Source organism: Lactuca saligna, chromosome 5, assembly GCF_052625555.1.
Source record: "Lactuca saligna cultivar CGN05327 chromosome 5, ASM5262555v1, whole genome shotgun sequence".
NCBI lineage: Eukaryota > Viridiplantae > Streptophyta > Magnoliopsida > Asterales > Asteraceae > Lactuca > Lactuca saligna.
Window position 1 is genome coordinate 29,006,647 of NC_136421.1, and position 19,935 is coordinate 29,026,581.

Here is a 19,935-nt window from a genome sequence, read left to right on the forward strand (position 1 = left end):
TGGTTATGCCGCCGGGTGTGCTGCATGTCTGCCCCTACTATACTGGCGGTATCTTCATGGGAATCAAGCTTCTGGGCAGCAGTAACCTCAGGTTGGGCAGCCACATTTAGAAAGGAACACTCCACCAGAACCAAATTCTTACATAACAATCTCATTTGCTCCCTATTCAGAAGAGCAAACTCGTCAGAGTACTACTACTACTACAACATCTTCAGATGTTTGGAATTGTTTAAATGTTGTGGGTTCAAATGCCAGGTAATTTACAACTTTTCTGTCAACTGCTATATGGTTATTAGTCTGTCTTTTAAAATGATTTTCCCCTTGCAGGGTTAATATGCTAGTGGACCATTTCAAGATGGCTGTGGATTGATTCTTTGTTGTATGGTTTGTAGTTGGCAATGTTTGGATCTTTGGAGAGCAGTCATCTTCACTTGATGCTCCCAATTTGTACAGGTGCTACTCTTTATTCTTAAATGACCATTTTACCCTTCTATCTAAAAATGGTATTTTTCAAAATTATATATTCACGTCGGAAAGAAATAAAAGCTTCTTCTTATGTGTGTGTGAAAAAAGAGGTTAAACAATTTTTTTATGTGTGCAGTCTTTTAAAAATAAATGTTATTTTTCAAAATTATATATTCATGCAGATACAATGGTCAAAAGGTCTACAAAACCAAACACCACCTTACATAGTATTTAATTACTAGTCAACCCATAATATGCTAATTACTATGATTAGGAAACCATGATTTTGATTCCTTTGGACATTTTTCCTTTCGTGTTTTGTTTACTATAAATGCGAAATACAATGGTATATTCATGCAGCCTTTTAAAAATAAATGTTATTTTTCAAAATTGTATATTCGTGCACATATAGGTCTAAAAATACAAGAGAAATTAAATATCCTCCTACATTTTATTACTATTTATCTTCCTACCCTATCAAATGTTGACTTGTATCATATTTAATGACACATTTAATGAAATTAATAATATTTTAATCCATTTGTCACCATTTAATATGGATAAAAAAAACTATTATTTTGATTCCTTTTAGACATTTTTGTGTTTTGTTTACTATAAACTAGGTGGGGAACCCCCGCGTTACGGGGGTTGGATGCGACAGATCTTTCAGCAAAATTGAAATATGAACAAAATAACTTTACATTTTAAGAATGAATTTTAAAAAAAATTAAATTCCTATTTTTTACATATTCATTTTCACTATAGAATGTAAAACGTTTGTTCTTTTTTATATATATTTGTTTTAAAAAATAAAAATTGCACTTTAAGACGGATTTGAACACAAAATGACCGGGAAACTGAAACTATTCTCAGCACATATCCACAAAAAATATGGGTACTGACATAAAACGACCTAAAGACGGATTTGAACACAAACACATAAACAGATGATCATTTTTACCAAAAATCACGTAAATTTACTATTCCTAAAAAATGTTCTCCTTTAATATATATATATATATATATATATATATATATATATATATATATATATATATATATATATATATATATATATATATATATATATATATATATATATATATATGTGTGTGTGTGTGTAAGAATGCGAAATACAATTCAAACCCTACTTCTCTCAACTTTATATAATTATACGAACCTCTCAACCAATTTTATGGTCCTTTGCTAAAATTAAAAGCATGGTCTTTGAGAGTGTCTTTTTCAACATTTCTGTAAAGAACACCCTAAAGAAAAAGGAAAGTGAAAATGTCCGAAAGAAGCCACCGATCTTGTCTTTTCATTTCAAGCTTTTATATCGAAATCTTATAGTCAAGTCCGGACAAATAGTCACTAGTCGTCATACCACCTAATGCCCATATCGTACCATCACAATAATTCACAATAATTCACAATAATTAAAAGTAAATAAGTGTAGTATAAATAAACGAGACCAAATTTATAAAAGAGTCAAGATGTGTAAAACATTTATTTATCAAGTAAATTATAAACAAACCAATACAATCTTAGTTTATTTGAAAAGATTATAGATAAATCCAAATGGTTCGTTGAGTTACTTCAAACAAAAGGTAAAATGAAAGAAAAAACAAATTACAAGTTATTTTTTATTTATAAAATCCCATTCCCCTCCATAAAATCTCACCATCATCCACCCCACGCACACAGTAACCCACCTTCTACACACACACAGACAAATGAAGATGGACAAAAGAGTCAAATTTAATATCTGCTGCTTCTTGTTCGTATTACTATCATCCATCTTCGTAAGTTCTTCACATTTGGCTTCTTCTTCTTCTACTTCTTCTTCGATTAACTTGTCTTTTACCTTAATTTGTTTGCTCTTACTCATTTAATTCATGCATGCAGGTTTCCATAGTCGAGGCAACCCCTCCTGTTGCGAACTTGAGTAAATCAAATCCTTTTTCCCCTAAATCTTCTATAACTCGTTACTGGAAAACCCAGATCTCCAATCGTTTTCCGATCCCTTCTTTTCTCCTTTCCAAAGCTTCACCACTCTCACCTTTCGAATTCTCATTATTCACAAAATTAGCTTCCAACCACTCTCTTTCATCTCATCTTTCTTCCTTCTGCTCCTCCGCCGACTTATTCTGTTTCTCCGATCCCACCTCCATTAATTCCAGTCGTCTAAAAGACACCAACTTTGCTGTTTACAACTCCAAACGTTTCTCCACCTACGGCTCCTCCCAAATTGGCGGCGCCGACACTTTCAAAAACTACTCGGAAAACATTAATTTTGCATCCAGTGGTTTCGCCAGATACAGCGGCATATCCACCGGCCACCATGAAGGATTCACCTCCTACGCGACTGACGCCAACGTCGCTAACTCAAACTTCACCAGCTACGCCACCGATGCCACCGGAGGTAATGGCGATTTCACCTCTTATATGCCACGTGTCAATGTGCCTGATCTCCGGTTTGCATCCTACTCAGCCAACGGAAACAACCATGCTATGTCGTTCAAGAGCTACGTCGACGACACAAACTCCGGGAACCAGCAGTTCATGAACTACGGTAAAAATGGGAACGGAGTTCCGGTGGGGTTCACCGGATATGGTGACACGTCGAATGTAATCGGGTCCACTTTTTCGCACTATGCTGATCTGGCAAACGGTGCGAATGATACTTTCAAGGCGTATTCATCAAATGCAAATAACCCAAAAAACGATTTTAAAGCATATGGTGGTAATAGTGGAAATGCCGGGTCGGATTCTTTTGTGAGTTACCGAGATGGAGCGAACTCGGGTACAGACACATTTCTGTCATACAGTAGAAAATCAAATTCGGGCAAAACAAATTTTGTAAATTATGGAAAATCATTCAACCCGGGTGTCGATTCGTTTAGAGAATACGGTAAAGGATCCACGGGTCAATCTACGGGTTTTAGTATCTATGCTTTGAATACCACATTCAAAGACTATACCAAAACTGGTGTCACATTTGGTCAATACACAAAACCCGGGTTGAAAACGGGTACTACCAAGGTCAGTGGCAGTTCGGTAAATAAATGGCCGGAGCCAGTTAAATTCTTTCGGGAGAAAATGTTAAAGAAAGGGACTGTTATGACAATGCCCGACATTGTTGACAAAATGCCTAAACGGTCGTTTTTGCCCCGTGCCATCACGTCGAAATTACCGTTTGCTACTGACAAACTATCTGGTGTGAAGGAAGTTTTCCAGGCTCGGGACAGTTCTATTCTGGAGCGTGTTTTAACCAATACGCTGTCAGAATGTGAGCGGGCCCCGAGCCAGGGTGAGACCAAACAATGTGTTGGATCGATTGAAGACATGATCGATTTCGCGGTTTCGGTTTTGGGTCATGATGTTGTGGCAAGGACGACAGAGAATGTTAGAGGGTCAAAAAAAGAGGTGATGATTGGAGAAGTCAAAGGGGTCAACGGTGGGAGGCTCACTAAGTCAGTGTCATGCCATCAAAGCTTGTATCCATACCTTCTCTATTATTGTCACTCTGTCCCGAAAGTGAGAGTCTATGTGGCTGATATACTTGACGTGTACAATAAGGTAAAAATTAATACTGGTGTTGCAATATGTCATATTGATACGTCAGCATGGAGCCCGGGTCATGGAGCATTTGTGGCACTTGGGTCGGGTCCGGGTCTCATTGAAGTCTGCCATTGGATATTTGAGAATGACATGACGTGGACCACATTGGATTGAAGATGAACACGTGTGTTTGCTTTATCATTCATAAAGTCATAGTAATGTTGTTGTCATGAGATTTTAGAAATTTTGATTGTTGTGTAACCTGGTGTTATTGTAATGGTTTTGAAATATTTATAAAACAGATATTGTTCGTTAGATAGATGTCCATAAATAAAATAATGAACACCCATACTTTATTGTAAAGAATATTTTATTTTAATGACTAACAAATGTGATGAAATGTAAATGTACTGATAACATGGACTAACACGTGATATGAAATCAAAATATAGATATGAAATCAAAATATAGAGAGAACACTTTAAAGTCATAGAGGATATGTTAATTAAGATTATATTATATAGATAGTACACAAAATAAATAAAATAAAACAAAATAAGCTAAATAAAACGAGTGATATGAGTTGAAAGTCGCTTATAATTAAATTTAATATATAATTCATTAAAGAAATAAGATCTGTTCCTTTTTGAGTTTTGACCCATAGTTGAGAATATCCAATTCAATTTTAATTTTTACATGTCGATGTATAAAAGTAATCATTTGTATAGTTGTAGGATGACCGAAGATGGAGTGGAAAGAGGGGAAAATTTGATGTAGAAAGAAAGATGAAGGAATAGAAGTATAATCACTCTCAACAGGTGCTACCTTTATATCCCATCTCATCTATGTGGCCCTATAGAACTCGCTTCTCAGATTTCTACCTAATTTTTTTAGCTTTTTCATTTTGGTATTTTTAGCATGTTTACATATAATTGATCAGTAATCAACATTTATTTATAAATTACATTTGATTTTTTGTTTGCCCAACTCTTTTTTGCTTTGATTTTATGATTCACATGTGTATACAAAGTGTCCCAAAATCTTACCTTCTGTCGTATGCTTTTTGATTCTACCTTTTGTTACAATTCTCATTTATGCGTGCTTGAAGTAGGACATTAGAAGCTATGAGAAATGAAATGATGGGTGCGATTGCGTGCTGGGAAAGAAGCATACATCGGCAGGATAAAAATGATTTAGAGTTGTCCTTTTGTGGTCACGCATGCTAAACAAGTGGTACATTGTATCCACTTTCATCCACTAAACTTGATCTTTATTTTAACACATTCATATGTACCCCATGTTCCATTTGCGTCCACAGGAATGAAGGATTGATGTAATTTAGTTGTTTTCATTAATTATTAGGATTAGGTAGGAAGAAAATGCAATTGGTGTGGAATAGAGATTTACATAAAACTTATAGGACTAATTATAGGGACCCAAATTAAAGTGTTGATATCTCTAAAAATCATGTATGTTTCTTTGCTTCAAATTAGTTGATTTGTTACTTGTCCCCTCTCACTTATTTGAAATGTTTTGAAAGTATTAGCTATATGGTTTGTTTGCTTTATGGTAAGGGTGACAATTGTTGATACGATACGATAAAAATGCACGACAAGAAACGAAATTGAGACGAAATTGAAATTCGAATTCGTGTTCATGTTAAGTGTAAAAAACACGATGTCGTGCCGTGTCGTGTTCGTGTTTAAATTTTGACACGAAATTACACGATTTAACATTTATTTGTTGTGTTTTCGTATTTATTGTGTTTTTCTTGTTATGTATAATTAAATATTGAGAAATTAAATATCCTCGTACATTTTCTTCCTACATATCTTCCTACCAATATGAAATGATGATATGTGTTATATTTTGATAAACTTAATTATATTTTTGAACACTTGTCAACATTTCAACTAGATAGGAAGATAATTAGAAAAAAAAGTAGGGGGATATTTAATTTCTCTTAAATATTAATTAAATATACTATTTTTTTATTATGTTGTTTTTGCCGTGTGATGTCGTGTTTGTCGTTTTTTAATCGGTTCTTTTTCGTGTTAGTTAAAAAAACACGATATCGTGTCGTGTCGTGTCAGACAAAAACATGACACGATGATCCGATTTACCACCCCTACTATATGGCATATATGTTCATGGCATGAAAATGATGTCTGGGATATATTTTAGTATGAAAAATGTTGTATGATTTGGAAATATGATTTTGAAGTATCTTTACTAGTGTATTGCATATAGGATGGGTGTTGAAAGTCCTCATGACTGACTTATATTACAAGTAAATGGTGAAATTCCCGTTATACGGATCCAATATTCTGGTTTGAAGCAAAAGCTTTGTGATAGGCTTTACAACCCATTCCATAGAAGACATGTTTAGTGGTCATGTGTCTATCTTAAATTTTGTAAAGAGGATAGTGGGTAGCCATCGACAACGGTATAAGCGGGTGGCTTATTTGAAATCTGCCAGACCATTGAACCCAAAATTGTAAGGGACTCTCTATAGAGTAGTGGACTTGGTTTGGGTTAATTGCATATGCATTTGTATTGTTTCTTTTATGAATTTATACTAATTCAATACTTTTACCACTAGTTTGTTGAAATGATTATTAGAGATGGAATTTAACCATCCACTAATTAGATAACAAGTTCAAGAAGGACTATAGAGCATTAGAAACATAAGAATAAATAAAGTATAGTGACTTAAAAATGTAATATATTTTTGGATTTGTACACATTTGGTCATTGAGTTTTTTCCGTTCATCTTACTCATTCAACTTGTTAAATTGTACACATTCAGTCATTATGACTGGTTACTCCAGGTTAGCCGGGAAAAATAACTTAATTGGATAATATATTTTTCATTTTATACACATTTAGTGTAACATACGGACTCCCAGGTATCTTATGTTATGCATTTATATTGAGTTTTAGAGGGAGACTCGGTGAGTAGGCGCTCAGACTCGCCGAGTAGGATCGCGGATGGTCGGACTGATTGAATGGCGGACTCAGCGAGTCCATTCGTGGACTCGGCAAGTCCACGTTGTTTAATGAAACCCTAATCTTCGGGGTTTGAGACCTATTTAAAGGGGCTTGTAGCCACCATTTGCGGCTACCAGACCCTTGAGAGAAACCCTTATAGTGCTTGAGCGTTTGTGAGAGAGAAGAAGCCATTATTGGACCTTTGTGGGTTTGTTTTGCAAGAAGAAGTTGATTCCAGCTTGGAGGAGGCCAATGAGGTTGCATATTTGTGGATTTCAAGCAGAGGGCATCATTTTTGAGGTAGCATATCGACCCTCTTTCTGTTTTGTTAAAGCATCCATGGATCTAGGGTTTCCTATGCCCTTTATTGGGTTGATCTGTTGAGAATAAGGTCCCTTATCATGTTTAGACTTCAGATCTGGACCCATAGTGGTCCAGAGGAGGTTATCCATCTTGCTTTATGTTGGGTTATGGAAGAAATGAACTTAGAAGTTTTGTATTTGGGACTAATTCATTAAGTAGTATCAGTTGGACGTTGCATGAGTATCAAGTTCGAACCTTTACGTGTTTATTGAGCTTGGGGAGGTTAGATCTTTGGATTAGAGGAGCAGATCTGACCTCAGAAGGTCAATTGAGTTTGAGCATGGCTTGAACTCACCGAGTCCAAGAACAGACTCGGCGAGTAGGATGGGCTTTCCCCATAAAACACACAGATGGTAACTCGCTGAGTTGGGGAAGTGACTCAGTGAGTCACTTGGGATTTTGAGGACGTGAGTTCATGACTTAACTCGCCGAGCCACAATAGTGCACTCGATGAGTCTGGTCAAAGGGTTGACCGTTGACTTTTAGGGTTTGGTTAACTTTAGAGTATTTGAGCCTTAAGAGGGGTAAAATGGTCTTTTACCCTCCTGAGAGTGCTAAGAGAGGGAATGATCTAGCCTTGGGAAATGTGTTGATGTTGAGTGTTTATTTTCATATGATTAGGCAGAGGCTAGATCCTATTTCACGGAGACCGAGATTTCCGAGTTACTGAGTTACACGAGGTGAGTCTTCTCACTATATGTTACCTATAGTGGTATTATCAGTTGACCGGAAGGTCTTATGTGCTATGTATGAGATTGTGTGCCATGTATGAGATTATGTGTTATGTGATGTATGTAGGATATATAATTGTATAGACCGGAACGGAGGGTCCAACGATTCAGACCGGGCCAGAGGGCCCAACGAGCTATGACCGGACCAGAGGGTCCAACGAGCTACGGGACCAGAGGGTCCCACTGAGACACATCGGCCGGAGGGTCGTACAGCAGCCTCGAGTGGCATATGTGTTGTATGTGGTATTTTGGGGAACTCACTAAGCACTTATGCTTACAGTTGTTGTGTTATGTGTTTCAGGTACTAGCGAGGACCGTGGGAAGGCGCCGGCATGAACCGTACACACCGAGAGGAAATTTGATTTGTGATCTTAGGACATGTTTGATTTAATAACTATTGTGAAATACTTTTGAGAATGTTTTATATTTAAAATATGGTTGTTGAAAAATGAAAATTTTATTTTGAAAATCTCGTCGTTACATTTAGTTTTTAATATTTTTTGTATACAGTTAATCCTTAATACTTTGTTTTTTTGTTTTAAAACAAGTCTTCTTTGTTTTTGTACTCATTCAGTACTTATGAATGATTTCTTTAGGCTGTTTATGTTTATGTCTATCGCGATCTCGACTGCTTGGTTGCATAGGCCTTGTGGTTTGGCGTAGGTCTTGTGTTCTGAATGTCGTACCTTCTTCATACGATATCATATTTTAACGATCTTTATATTCATGTGTTCGTTTTTTGAGTCTACTACAACTTTCGTTAAGATCATTCTCGTTAAAATGTAATATATTTTTACTTATAATTTTATATAAAAAAAAAACAACATGCATACATGCATTCATAAAATGAATGGATATAAAAATCGTAAGTAAAAATATATTGTTTTTTAACGGGGGTAATCTAATTGAATGTTGTAATAGACTAAAATACGAACGCATGAATATAAAGATCGTTAGAATCTGATATCGTATGAAGAAGTTATGACGTTCAAAATGCATGATCTAAACAACAAAATAGTCGAGATCATGATGGACATAAACATGAAAAGACCCAAACACCTCATTAATGAATGTCTTACGTAAGATGTCGTGATAAAAACCTAAAAGAATCATTTATAAGTACAGTACAAAAATAAAAATGACTTATTTTGCAACAAAAAAAATATTATGGACTAAATGTGTATAAAAATATTAAGGACTAAATGTGTACAAAGTGAGAAATATATTACCCTGTTAAGTCATTTTTACCGACTAGTCTGGAGTAGCGAATCATAAGGATTGAATGTGTATAGTTTAAAATGTTGAAAGGGTAAATGTGGATGAAAAAAAAACTCATTACCAAATGTGTACAAATCGAAAAATATATTACCTTTTAAAGTTATTAACCAATAAATAAATAAATACTTATGATACTTAAAATCATATATGAGAAATATTAGGGTTGAACCCCCAAAACCATCATCAAAACTCCAAACAAACATCTATGACGGAAATTGTTGCTTGGAGAATGATCAAGGAAGGTGATGAATGCTATAAACTCAACTAATTATATGGTTAACATGGAGAATTTTAGACTTAGAGGATTACCTCAGACCTTATTCTAGCTTATGAAATGAAGAGATAAGAGAAGAATTATACCATATGGGGCTAAAGAACTTGACTTGATCTTTGCCAATTATACTTTAGATCTTCATCTTCATTTACCAAGAGATGAGAAAAAATCGCAATGGGGAAAGTTCTCCGTTGCTGACCACCATTTAGTAGAAATTTATCTAGTAATTTGTATATTTACAATATAAGCCCTTCCTTAGCAATAATAAATAAGTCATATTTCAAGTTAATCAAATCAAATCTTGGTAACACTAGATTTTTATCTAAATTTTCAGTTTAGCCCTAGTTTAATATTTTAACTCAACGAGATAATAAGTTATTTTTAATAATTAAATAAATAAATATTATATATTCAAAATCATTATTTTAATCTTTTAATTTATTTTAATTATTTTTCTAAAAATTTATTTTTCACTAAAATTGATAGAATTCTAGGCCCCATAAGATGATGTTACAATAAATTTAAGTCTATATATTCACCTGTATTCACTAGATTTTATAATATAATAAATTCTATAAAGCATATTCCTCCACACCATAATTTTAATCTTGTTAGGCATAAATTTATTCCACTGTGTAAGACTATTAACGACATCAAGAAAAACATCATTAATATGATGGTTGTGTTGAGCTAACAAAACGGACTTACGAACGTCTAGCTCCCACATACATCACAACAATTACGCACAAAGAGAATGCACTTTAAATTATACAGGCACATTTATATTTTCTACCTTACTAGTTTACACTTAAGCACATAGAGATTATACTACCAACTCTATTCTATTAGTTCTATATTCTAACATAAGCTTCCACATACATCACAACAATTACGCACAAAGAGAATCTATCCTAAAATAAGCTCCCACATACATCACAACAATTACGCACAAAGAGAATGCACTTTAAATTATACAGGCACATTTATATTTTCTACCTTACTAGTTTACACTTAAGCACATAGAGATTATACTACCAGCTCTACTCTATTAGTTCTCTATACATACATACATACACAAACATACACATACATACATACATACATACATACATACATACATATATATATATATATATATATATATATATATATATATATATATATATATATATATGTTGTCATATATGGTATAGTGAGATAACTCATATGGACAATTACTCTGACGATTGGTAGCTATCTGGGTGATCATAATGACAATCTAACTGGCAGGTGATGTGTCTATCTAGTATTAACCTATAATACTATGAACTAGTAATTCCTATGACAATTTGGTAATGAAAGCTAGATCTTTCTGAAATCCAACAATCAAGCCAACATTATCATTTTAAACACCTCTCACATAAGTAGATCAATTGGTATTACAACTGTAATTACTGATAAATTCTATTTATATATATCCATAACTACGACTATGAATATAAATATAAGTTACACTTAAAGTATAGCTTAACTTATAGGGATCCTAACGAAAACTATGAAGATCGCAGGCAAATCTTCGATATCGAGCACTTCTATTTGCCCGACTTTACTACCTCAGAGCTTCGCTAAAGAGGAGTTTCTCAAACTCCCAAAAATACCCCAAAGGTCGGATTTGGGAGAGATGAGAGAGTTTGTAGTGAGGGTGGTGTGAGAAATGAAAGAGACCGAACACTTCTATTTATAGTAAGGGTGTATGTCGTGCACCACAGATGAACATCGTGCATCTTTTCGGGGCTGATGACGTGGCTTTAGTCAGAGGGTGACACGTGACAAAAACTTGGTGGGTTGCGTCGGGCTGTCGTTGTGCGCGGCACAGTGCTTGTGTAAGCGTGCGGTTTTCTAATTTTTGAAAATTTCGTAACTTCATCATATGAGCTCCAATTTTAACGTTCTTTATATCTATACGCAGCTATCGACGAGATCTCTAACTTTTGTTTAGACTCCGGTGGCTAATTCTCACTTTATTTTAAAGCTTTATATTTATTAGACTTAAATTGTTAAAGCTCGTATAAAAATCATAACTCTCTCATGCAATATCCGTTCTCGACTATCTTTATATTGATGGATAGGTATTGACGAGATATTCAATTCTCGTTTAGATTGTTTTTCTCAACAATCGACCGATCCTAATTTAAGTTTATGTGTCACACACTGCTACACTGCAACTTCTAAAAATCATAATTTCCATTTATGAAGTTTGATTTTGACGTTCCCTATATACATGCTCTCGGTTTTGTGATTACCACGATTTTCATCACGACCCTTTATCCTTACATAGTCTTCTATAAAAACGTTTATTTACGCGACTAATCGTTTATACTATAAGACGAAAAAGAAGTGTTACAGCCTCACAATAAACAATCACACTCCAATAACTTTTCGCCATATAGTATAGAAAACTCAGTCTCTCCGTAACCATGAATATTTTTAATAACTTGAACCCATAATGAATTAAAGTCATTATCAAACGTCATCGTCATTTTTACTATAGCACATCGTTAAAAGCGAACAAACCACCCACCCCTAGACCACCCCTTTTCCTTTGGAGGTGATACGTCCTAGTTAACCGAACTCAATTTTCTTTTTATTATCTCAGTTGCTAAAAAAAATGAGATCTAATAGCTTCCAAACTACAATAAACTATTTTAGACAATTGACATAAAATATATGCCTAAGCTAGCTAAAATATATTATACAACGTAAGATGACCCCAATGAAAATATTTTTTTAGTTTCCATTTGGCGAATCCTTTTCTAAAACGATCTATGGCCATCTTCCAACTTTTCACCCGACACATATCGGATCCAACCTCAAGACCAAGATATGTAAAGAGAAAAGAATGAGAGCTACAACACCAAATAAATTCAACTTTTGTATGTTGATCTTCAACACAAAATCCCAATACAAAACAACCAATAATCCGAACTAGATCTTTTACGTTATTACCATCTCACTTGCCCAAGAAAATCATGTCATCCACGTAAAAAGGACGAAAAGCATCTTAAAGGGATTTACTAAAAAACCAAAAAGTGATATTTTCTTAAACTTTTAAAAAGGGGTTTCAAACTTTTTATAAAAATTAAATATTTAAACAAAATAGGTTTTTATTATAAGATCGGTTCAAATTGCTTTTTTAAGACCAATTCTAGACTCAAACAAGAACCATTCAAGATCAACAAAAGGCCGACGTATACCAAAATATAGGAATCAACCTGAGACCGATCTAGATCAAACTAAGATTGAATTGTCCTAGACAATTATAATATTAAACTACTCCTAAACTATTCATATGTGTCCACAATGAAACATGAACCCTTGACCTCAAAGAGGGAGAGCAACAACGGATACCGATAGGTAGAAGGCATTTGTTGTCCTAAAATGCTCTAGTCTCGTTTTTTTCCTAAACTGAGACTAGCTCACATGCAACTTATTATCCAACAAGTCTATTTGACAAGTATAAGCATTTCTTATTTTGTTTTTTTTAAGCACATTATTTGGAAAGATTGTTAAGTTTAGGCCATACATACTTTACTTTATGCTTTTAGAAAAATATGACATTTAACTTGATATGTGCAGCAAACACACCGACAAAAAAGGAAAAACATAATTTTTCAATAACAAATGTCTTCAACACAGAAAACCTTTTCCATGCCTAAAAAAACTTTTTACATGAGTATCCTTACAAATCATATTTACATGTAACCTAATCGATCTATTTACAATTTTTTCTAACAAAAAGAAATAAAAGATGTACATTTTGTACAATGACTCTTCTTTTCTTTCATGGAAAGGTAACATTGGATATATTTCTCTCGACAACAATGATGTCGATGTCAACTTTTTCGTTCCGAATCTGATACTGAGGCTGATACTGTAATACCTCATTTACGTGTATATACACTATCTGGTATAGCAACAACTAAAAGAATGGTGTCTGATTACAAGATTGCTAATTCTTCTATTATGCATTGGAAGCAGATGGAGGCATTTCAACCTCATTAGGTGGTTCTTCTTCCTCATCCCAATTGGTTGTTTTGTTGTACTTTACATATAATCCAACTTGAATCATTCCCGAAATTGCCCCCAAAACATTAGGAACCTATAATTAATTTGTACAAAAATGAAAAACAAGATCATCAAAAGGGTAAAAAGTGAAAATATATTCACAAGTAACGTTTAGTTATAATTTTTTACCATGATGTAAGGATCGAAATCAAGGGCAGCGTAAACGATCCAAATAGACCCGTTTAAAAGATTGCCAATCGACAAAAAAATCGGCATGTACTTGACACTCTTTGTCTTGATCACGGTTTTCTGTTTAACCAATTTTTGTTTTTATCACTTATGGAAAAAATAAAAGAAAATTTCGTTTAATACAAAATTAAATAATTGTAAACTATACATAAAGTCCCAAAACATAAATAACATATCACACGAATATTACATTAACTATAATCATAATTACTTACCACAACTGTTAGTGGAGATGCATACATAACAATATTCATGATGACACACAATATGCCTACAAGCATAGATCTCGCAGGGTGTGTGTGTTCTAATGTCAAAGCAACAGTTACCATTCCTGCTATAAAAATCGCCTCCAAAATGAAAACAATAATCATCTTTTTCTGCATTATATTTACACAGATCGAATTTAACGTCAGAAGTAGTATGTTTTTTTTTTTTTTTTTTTTTTGTGACTTTTATGAAAATTGAAAATACACCAATAGAAAGAATTACATTTACATACACGAATAGGCCATGCTGAATAACGGAAAAAGATGGAGCAGAAGGTGACGTTAATTAATACACCAGCACTGTTAACTGTGACAATGAGAAGACTATGTGGATGAACAACGGGGAGGCCATAGAAGATCCACATTACACAACTTAAAAGAGTCGCAAGATATGGATCTGGCTTGAATGCTTTTACAGATTTAAATTTCACAATTTTTACAAACGTTGGTCTGCAATGAAAAAAGAAATTATTTTGTGCAAAATTTTAGATGTGTTAAAGTATAAGGACTAAAGTAGAGCATTTATGAAATTTGGGGGAAAAAATGGAAAACCCATGGTGTGCCGTGTGCATGATTGAATCTAGAATATACTTTAATTTTCACTCAATTTAAGTACTTACGTTGGAGAAAGATATAGATATAGTGAAATGACATTTCCTGCATAAATTTTTTTTTTTTAAAAAAAAATAGTAATAATTAGAGATGCATGTAAAATGAATAAAGAAAAAAAGTCGTATTTATGTCATTGTCATTATGTGATTTTAATAACTTTACTATTTTTAATCTTAAATGATTTAGTTATTTCGCCGTTTCTTTTAAATGACATTATATTATTCATATAGCAGAACCATTGACTAAATAGATTCATGTGCATTTTTGACGTAATTCTAAAATTGTATATCTTTATTATTATTCTCGAAAGATGAATCTATTCATTTAGTGTCGCGTCATTTTTAATAAAAATGGTATTTTAAAGTTACGCCAATAAAAGGATAAATGTACACGAGTACTCAATAAATTATTCTGTTAGATTCTGAGCATTTATACTACTATTGAAATTTCCGAAGTATGGTGAATAAAATTGTTTAACATCAGAAGATATTGAAATAAATAAATAAATAAATAAATAAATAAATAAAAAACTATGAAGATTCTAACATAAACTTTTGCCAATAAAAAAGATCATACGAACGTCTAAAGTAGAAAAGTTTTGATTTGCATTAAATATATAAAAAAAAAATTGTAATTTTCATGAGAGAGAAGATGTACAAACCGACGATCCCAACGATGAATCTTATGGTTTTGTTGTCCATTTGTTGTTATCGATGTAGCAAAACCAGAAGTGGCGATGATAAATCAAATAAATGTATATATATATTTTTTATATGTTTATATATACATAAATAAATTTCAAACAAAACAAATTACTAAAATGGAGATGAAGGCTTTGGGATTGAAAAAATTGGATTGAGCCTTTAAGAGATGAAATCTATATAATAAGAGGCGATTTACAGGGTCTTGAATCCCCTTATGTGTTAGTGTAGGCGCATTCTTGAAATTGGGATACTTAAAAGAATGTGTTGTGTGTTTGTATGGATGGGATGAATGCAATTTTTGTCCATAAATGTATCTATTTTTGGCATGTCAATTTTGGTCAACCTCGTATTTCTGAATTGACAGAGTAAGATATATATCCGGGAATATGGGATTAAAAGATACAAGAATATGATTAAATTGTGTTGTTGCTAAACTAAGAAAGAAAGTTTAGATGTTTAGAATGCGAAATCTGTTAAAAGAACTCCCAATGAATATTCTTATTGATTAGAGAGAGCACAGTGGGCTACATAAAATGGGCCTATCTTGGGCTACATATAATACTATACACCAACATCCTTAGGTGAATGAAAACATTTAAACATAATTGCACGTAATTGGTAGATGATGTTAAATAAAATGTGGTGTTTGTTTTCCATTTTCAAAATTTGAATGTAATTAAATTTAAATTAACCGAAGTGACATGTGATAATAAAATTAGGCAAGAAGTCACCTTCAAATATGAAATTATATACCGATCCATCTAACTTCAATTCTTGAGTAAACTTCACTCTTCCACATCATTTTCTCCCAAAATAATTTATTTAAAATTAAGTACCACATCATACTATTTATAGAAATTACTCAGTAAATTTGGTTTATAGTTAACTAATCAGTTGTTAAGTCACCAATAATAGACAACGAAAAAAAAAACACTCCATGATCAAAGCTTATTAATACTTTCATGAGTGCATTGATTACTTAAAAAATAGATCTAAATTATCAATGATTATCTTCTTTACTTAACAAGAAATTGGTGTTCATTGGTCAGCATCTCAACATCAACTATAATTGCTTTCATATAATACATGTAAATTTATCAAAAAAAAATTGTATTGCTCACCAAACTTCTCTTCAGTCGATCTTCCCCTTCTTCACATCCATGCCCCCAAACTCTTTTTTTTCCCTCATAAACTACAATCAAGATTCAATATGGTGCTAGAAATTGTGACTTCTATGGTGTTATTGTTTGTGGGTATTGCTGTTTTGGTCATAATTCATGTATGTTTAGCTGGGAGGAGATCAGGGATGAATCAAGAAAGCATTGGGAGTACTACTTTGGTGCAAAGGAGTAGTATCATGTCAAAAGATGATATAAAGAATCTGTCATGGTATGAATGTCAAGAAGATGTAGAAAAAGGAGTTGAGTGTGTTGTGTGTTTGGAGGGTTTTAAGGGTGGTGATAAGTGTAGATTGTTGCCAAATTGTAGGCATACTTTTCATGCAAATTGTATTGATTCATGGCTCATTAAGACTGCTGCTTGTCCAGTTTGTAGGACTTGTGTTGATTTGGGGGGAAATTGTGGAGGAAAAAATTGAATAAATTTATTGGTGATGTTTCTTTAGAGTTGACTTAGAAATGAAGTGGGTCAAACCCCTTAGCGAAAATACTACGTTGAGAGTGGTTATTTGTCACATGATCATGGTTCATGAGCTACCTTTAAAAGTATGTTGAGTATGATATGTTTAATGTGGTTGTAAAGGAAGCTAGTTCAAGCTTGAAAAAGATCTCGCATGTATCAATTACACAAATCTGTGTGTCCAAAATTGGAAAGAAAAGAATTCAAAAATAGTTAAATCAATGTGAGCATCACAACTAATATATGTGCATCATGTCCAAGTACTTATTATATGATGGTCACATTTCACCTTGTCAATGGCCGAAATATGATATAACTCGTAGATAATAACTTTTTCATATTATTTTATAAATAAAGTAATTTCGTTGAGAGGGTTTGTCCTACACTTAATGTATAACAACCATATATTTCATAATAACATTCTCATGACAAAGAATTGCTATGAACAATTAAAGTGATCACAATTCATTCAAAGATACTTAGACATAAAAACGAGAATATTAACTAGAATGAAGATTGTACTTGCTTTTAACACTTTAAAATCAAAACAAGTTTCACATTGTTCATGTTACAATTCGTATATTATTAACCTACTACTATACTACTCCCACACAAATAGAAAATTGATTCCTGTGCTACGCACATAACCTTTGTGTACAAGCTCGGAGAGAGATTTCATCACGATATTTGCAATATTATCGACAGATAAAATGACAATTATAACTTATTTCTTTTTGTCTATTTTGCTTGATTTTACATTGTTTTCTAACTTATATATAAAAATATATTATGAAAATTATAAAAACATTAGAATTTCGGAGAATTTCGGCGTTGGTGGCAGTGGTGGTGGGTAGTAGCGGTGGTGGCAGCGACAGTGATGGATGACGGTGATGGTGGCTACGACGGTGGTGATGGTGTTGGTGGTAGCAGCGGCAGCTGGTGGGGATGGTGGTAACAGCGATAGTGGTGGCGGGTAGTGTTATTAGTAGTGGTTGTGGTGGCAGCGGTGGTGGTGATGGCATTGGTAGTGGTGGTGGGTAATGGTCATGGTGGTGGTGGCGGCAATGGTGGCGGTGGTGGTGGGGAATGGTCGTGGTGGTGGTGGCGGCAATGTTGGCGATAGTGGTGGCGACGACAACGATGGTAACAACGATGATGGTAGTTGGTAGTGGCATCGCAAGCATTGACAGTGGGTGGCGGCGATAGTGGTGGTGACGGCAACGATGGTGGTGAGTGGTGGTCATGGCGGTGGTAGTGGTGGTCAGTGGCAGGGGAGGCGATGGCGGTGGCGAGAATAACGACGGTGATAGTGGTTGTAGCGGTAGCGGTGGTGGTGGTGGTGGTCAGTAGGGCGGCAGCGGTGGTGGTGATGGTGGCGGTTGTAGTGGCTGCTAGGCTTGACAATCGTATCGTATTCGGGTTGGCAGGTCAAAATATGTCAACCCAAACACGACCAATTTAAATATACAGGTCACGGTTTGGCGGGTCACGGGTTGACGGATTTGGAATATACACCCATATATGACCCGCCAACCTATTTATTTATACGAGTTCACAAGTTAGCAGGTTCGTGGGTCCGAATTTTAGAAATGAAAATTAAAAACATTCATAGATACATGTTACAGACTTAGCCTTATAGGTTACGACTTACGACCTTAGACCATCCACCACGAGTCAAAATATCAAAATAGTCAAATGGTCTATGAATCAATGGTATATATATATTATATAATACTTGTTAAATATTAATACTTGGTACATAAATACATTTAAAAATAAAATAATTTTTTTATTAAGAATATAAACGGATTGGCGGGCTAACCCATTTATTTTTTGAGAAACTCATATATGACCCATTTAATAAATGGGTTGGCGGGTTAAAAAACTCAACCCAAACCCATTTATTTCATATCGTGTCTCGGTTCGTGTCAAGAATTGTCAGCTCTAGTGGCGGCGGTGATAGTGGTAGCGGTTGTAGCGGTGGTGGTAGTGGTGGTGGTGGTAGCGGCGATGGTGGTAGTGGTCAGTGATAGTTGGTGGTAGTGGTGGTGTGTTTTCTGATAAGTACAATGGATATTTTTGTAATTTGTTACTTTCCTTGATGAGAATGAATGTTTTTCATCCAATTTTGAAAGGAATTCACTTTCATCCATTATGGTGGGAAGTTTATTTCATTTAAGAATCCTTTTCCCCTCTCTAAATCCAACCAAACGCATGAATTCAAAGGAATTGGAATCATTTTCCCTCGAATTCCATTCATTTCCTTGCAAGCATACGCATCCTATATATTTATCTTTAGGGTGCGTTTGGTACAAAGAAATACAATTGCAGCACATAATGGAAATGCAGAGAAATAGAATTGATTACACTGGTTGGTAGAACTGAGAATCCACTAGAAATATATTTTTGAGAATTTGTATATTAATTTATCACATTCCAATTTTGTATTTGTATTATTTTATTTTCCTAATGAATTATTATTAATTATTGTTTACATTTGTCAATTAACGCTTTATATATTATTTAATATAAACAAAAAATATTGACCTTAAAAACAAAACTTCTAGCAATTATCTAAGTAGCACGTCCTAGTCAGGTTCGAAGTCATGACTTGAAGCTGGGAATCAATTCTCCAGTTTTTTTTTTCTCTAATAGGCTATTCTCCCCATTTCTTTATAAAAAAAATGATAGAATGGAAGTGGAATTCAATTTTTTCTCTTTTCTCTATATTTTAGTGCAAAACAAACAAAAGAAATGGA

At 33.9% G+C, this 19,935-nt stretch overlaps 2 protein-coding genes across 2 annotated transcripts; one reads left to right on the forward strand and one right to left on the reverse strand.

Moving 5' to 3' along the window:
* The first annotated feature begins 2,038 nt into the window (after positions 1-2,038).
* On the forward strand, positions 2,039-4,341 carry LOC145048821 (polygalacturonase 1 beta-like protein 1). The gene is made up of 2 exons (XM_078997438.1): positions 2,039-2,267; positions 2,371-4,341. The coding sequence occupies exons 1-2, from the start codon at positions 2,199-2,201 to the stop codon at positions 4,198-4,200; spliced, it is 1,899 nt and encodes a 632-aa protein (XP_078853564.1). The 5' UTR covers positions 2,039-2,198; the 3' UTR covers positions 4,201-4,341.
* An 8,992-nt stretch (positions 4,342-13,333) lies between these two features.
* Positions 13,334-15,744, reverse strand: LOC145048822 (bidirectional sugar transporter SWEET5-like). The gene is made up of 6 exons (XM_078997439.1): positions 15,496-15,744; positions 14,843-14,879; positions 14,456-14,672; positions 14,172-14,333; positions 13,897-14,016; positions 13,334-13,801 (listed from the first exon to the last, which is right to left on the reverse strand). Exons 1-6 carry the CDS (start codon positions 15,533-15,535, stop codon positions 13,664-13,666), a joined length of 714 nt encoding a protein of 237 aa, XP_078853565.1. The 5' UTR covers positions 15,536-15,744; the 3' UTR covers positions 13,334-13,663.
* Between the last annotated feature and the right edge of the window lie 4,191 nt (positions 15,745-19,935).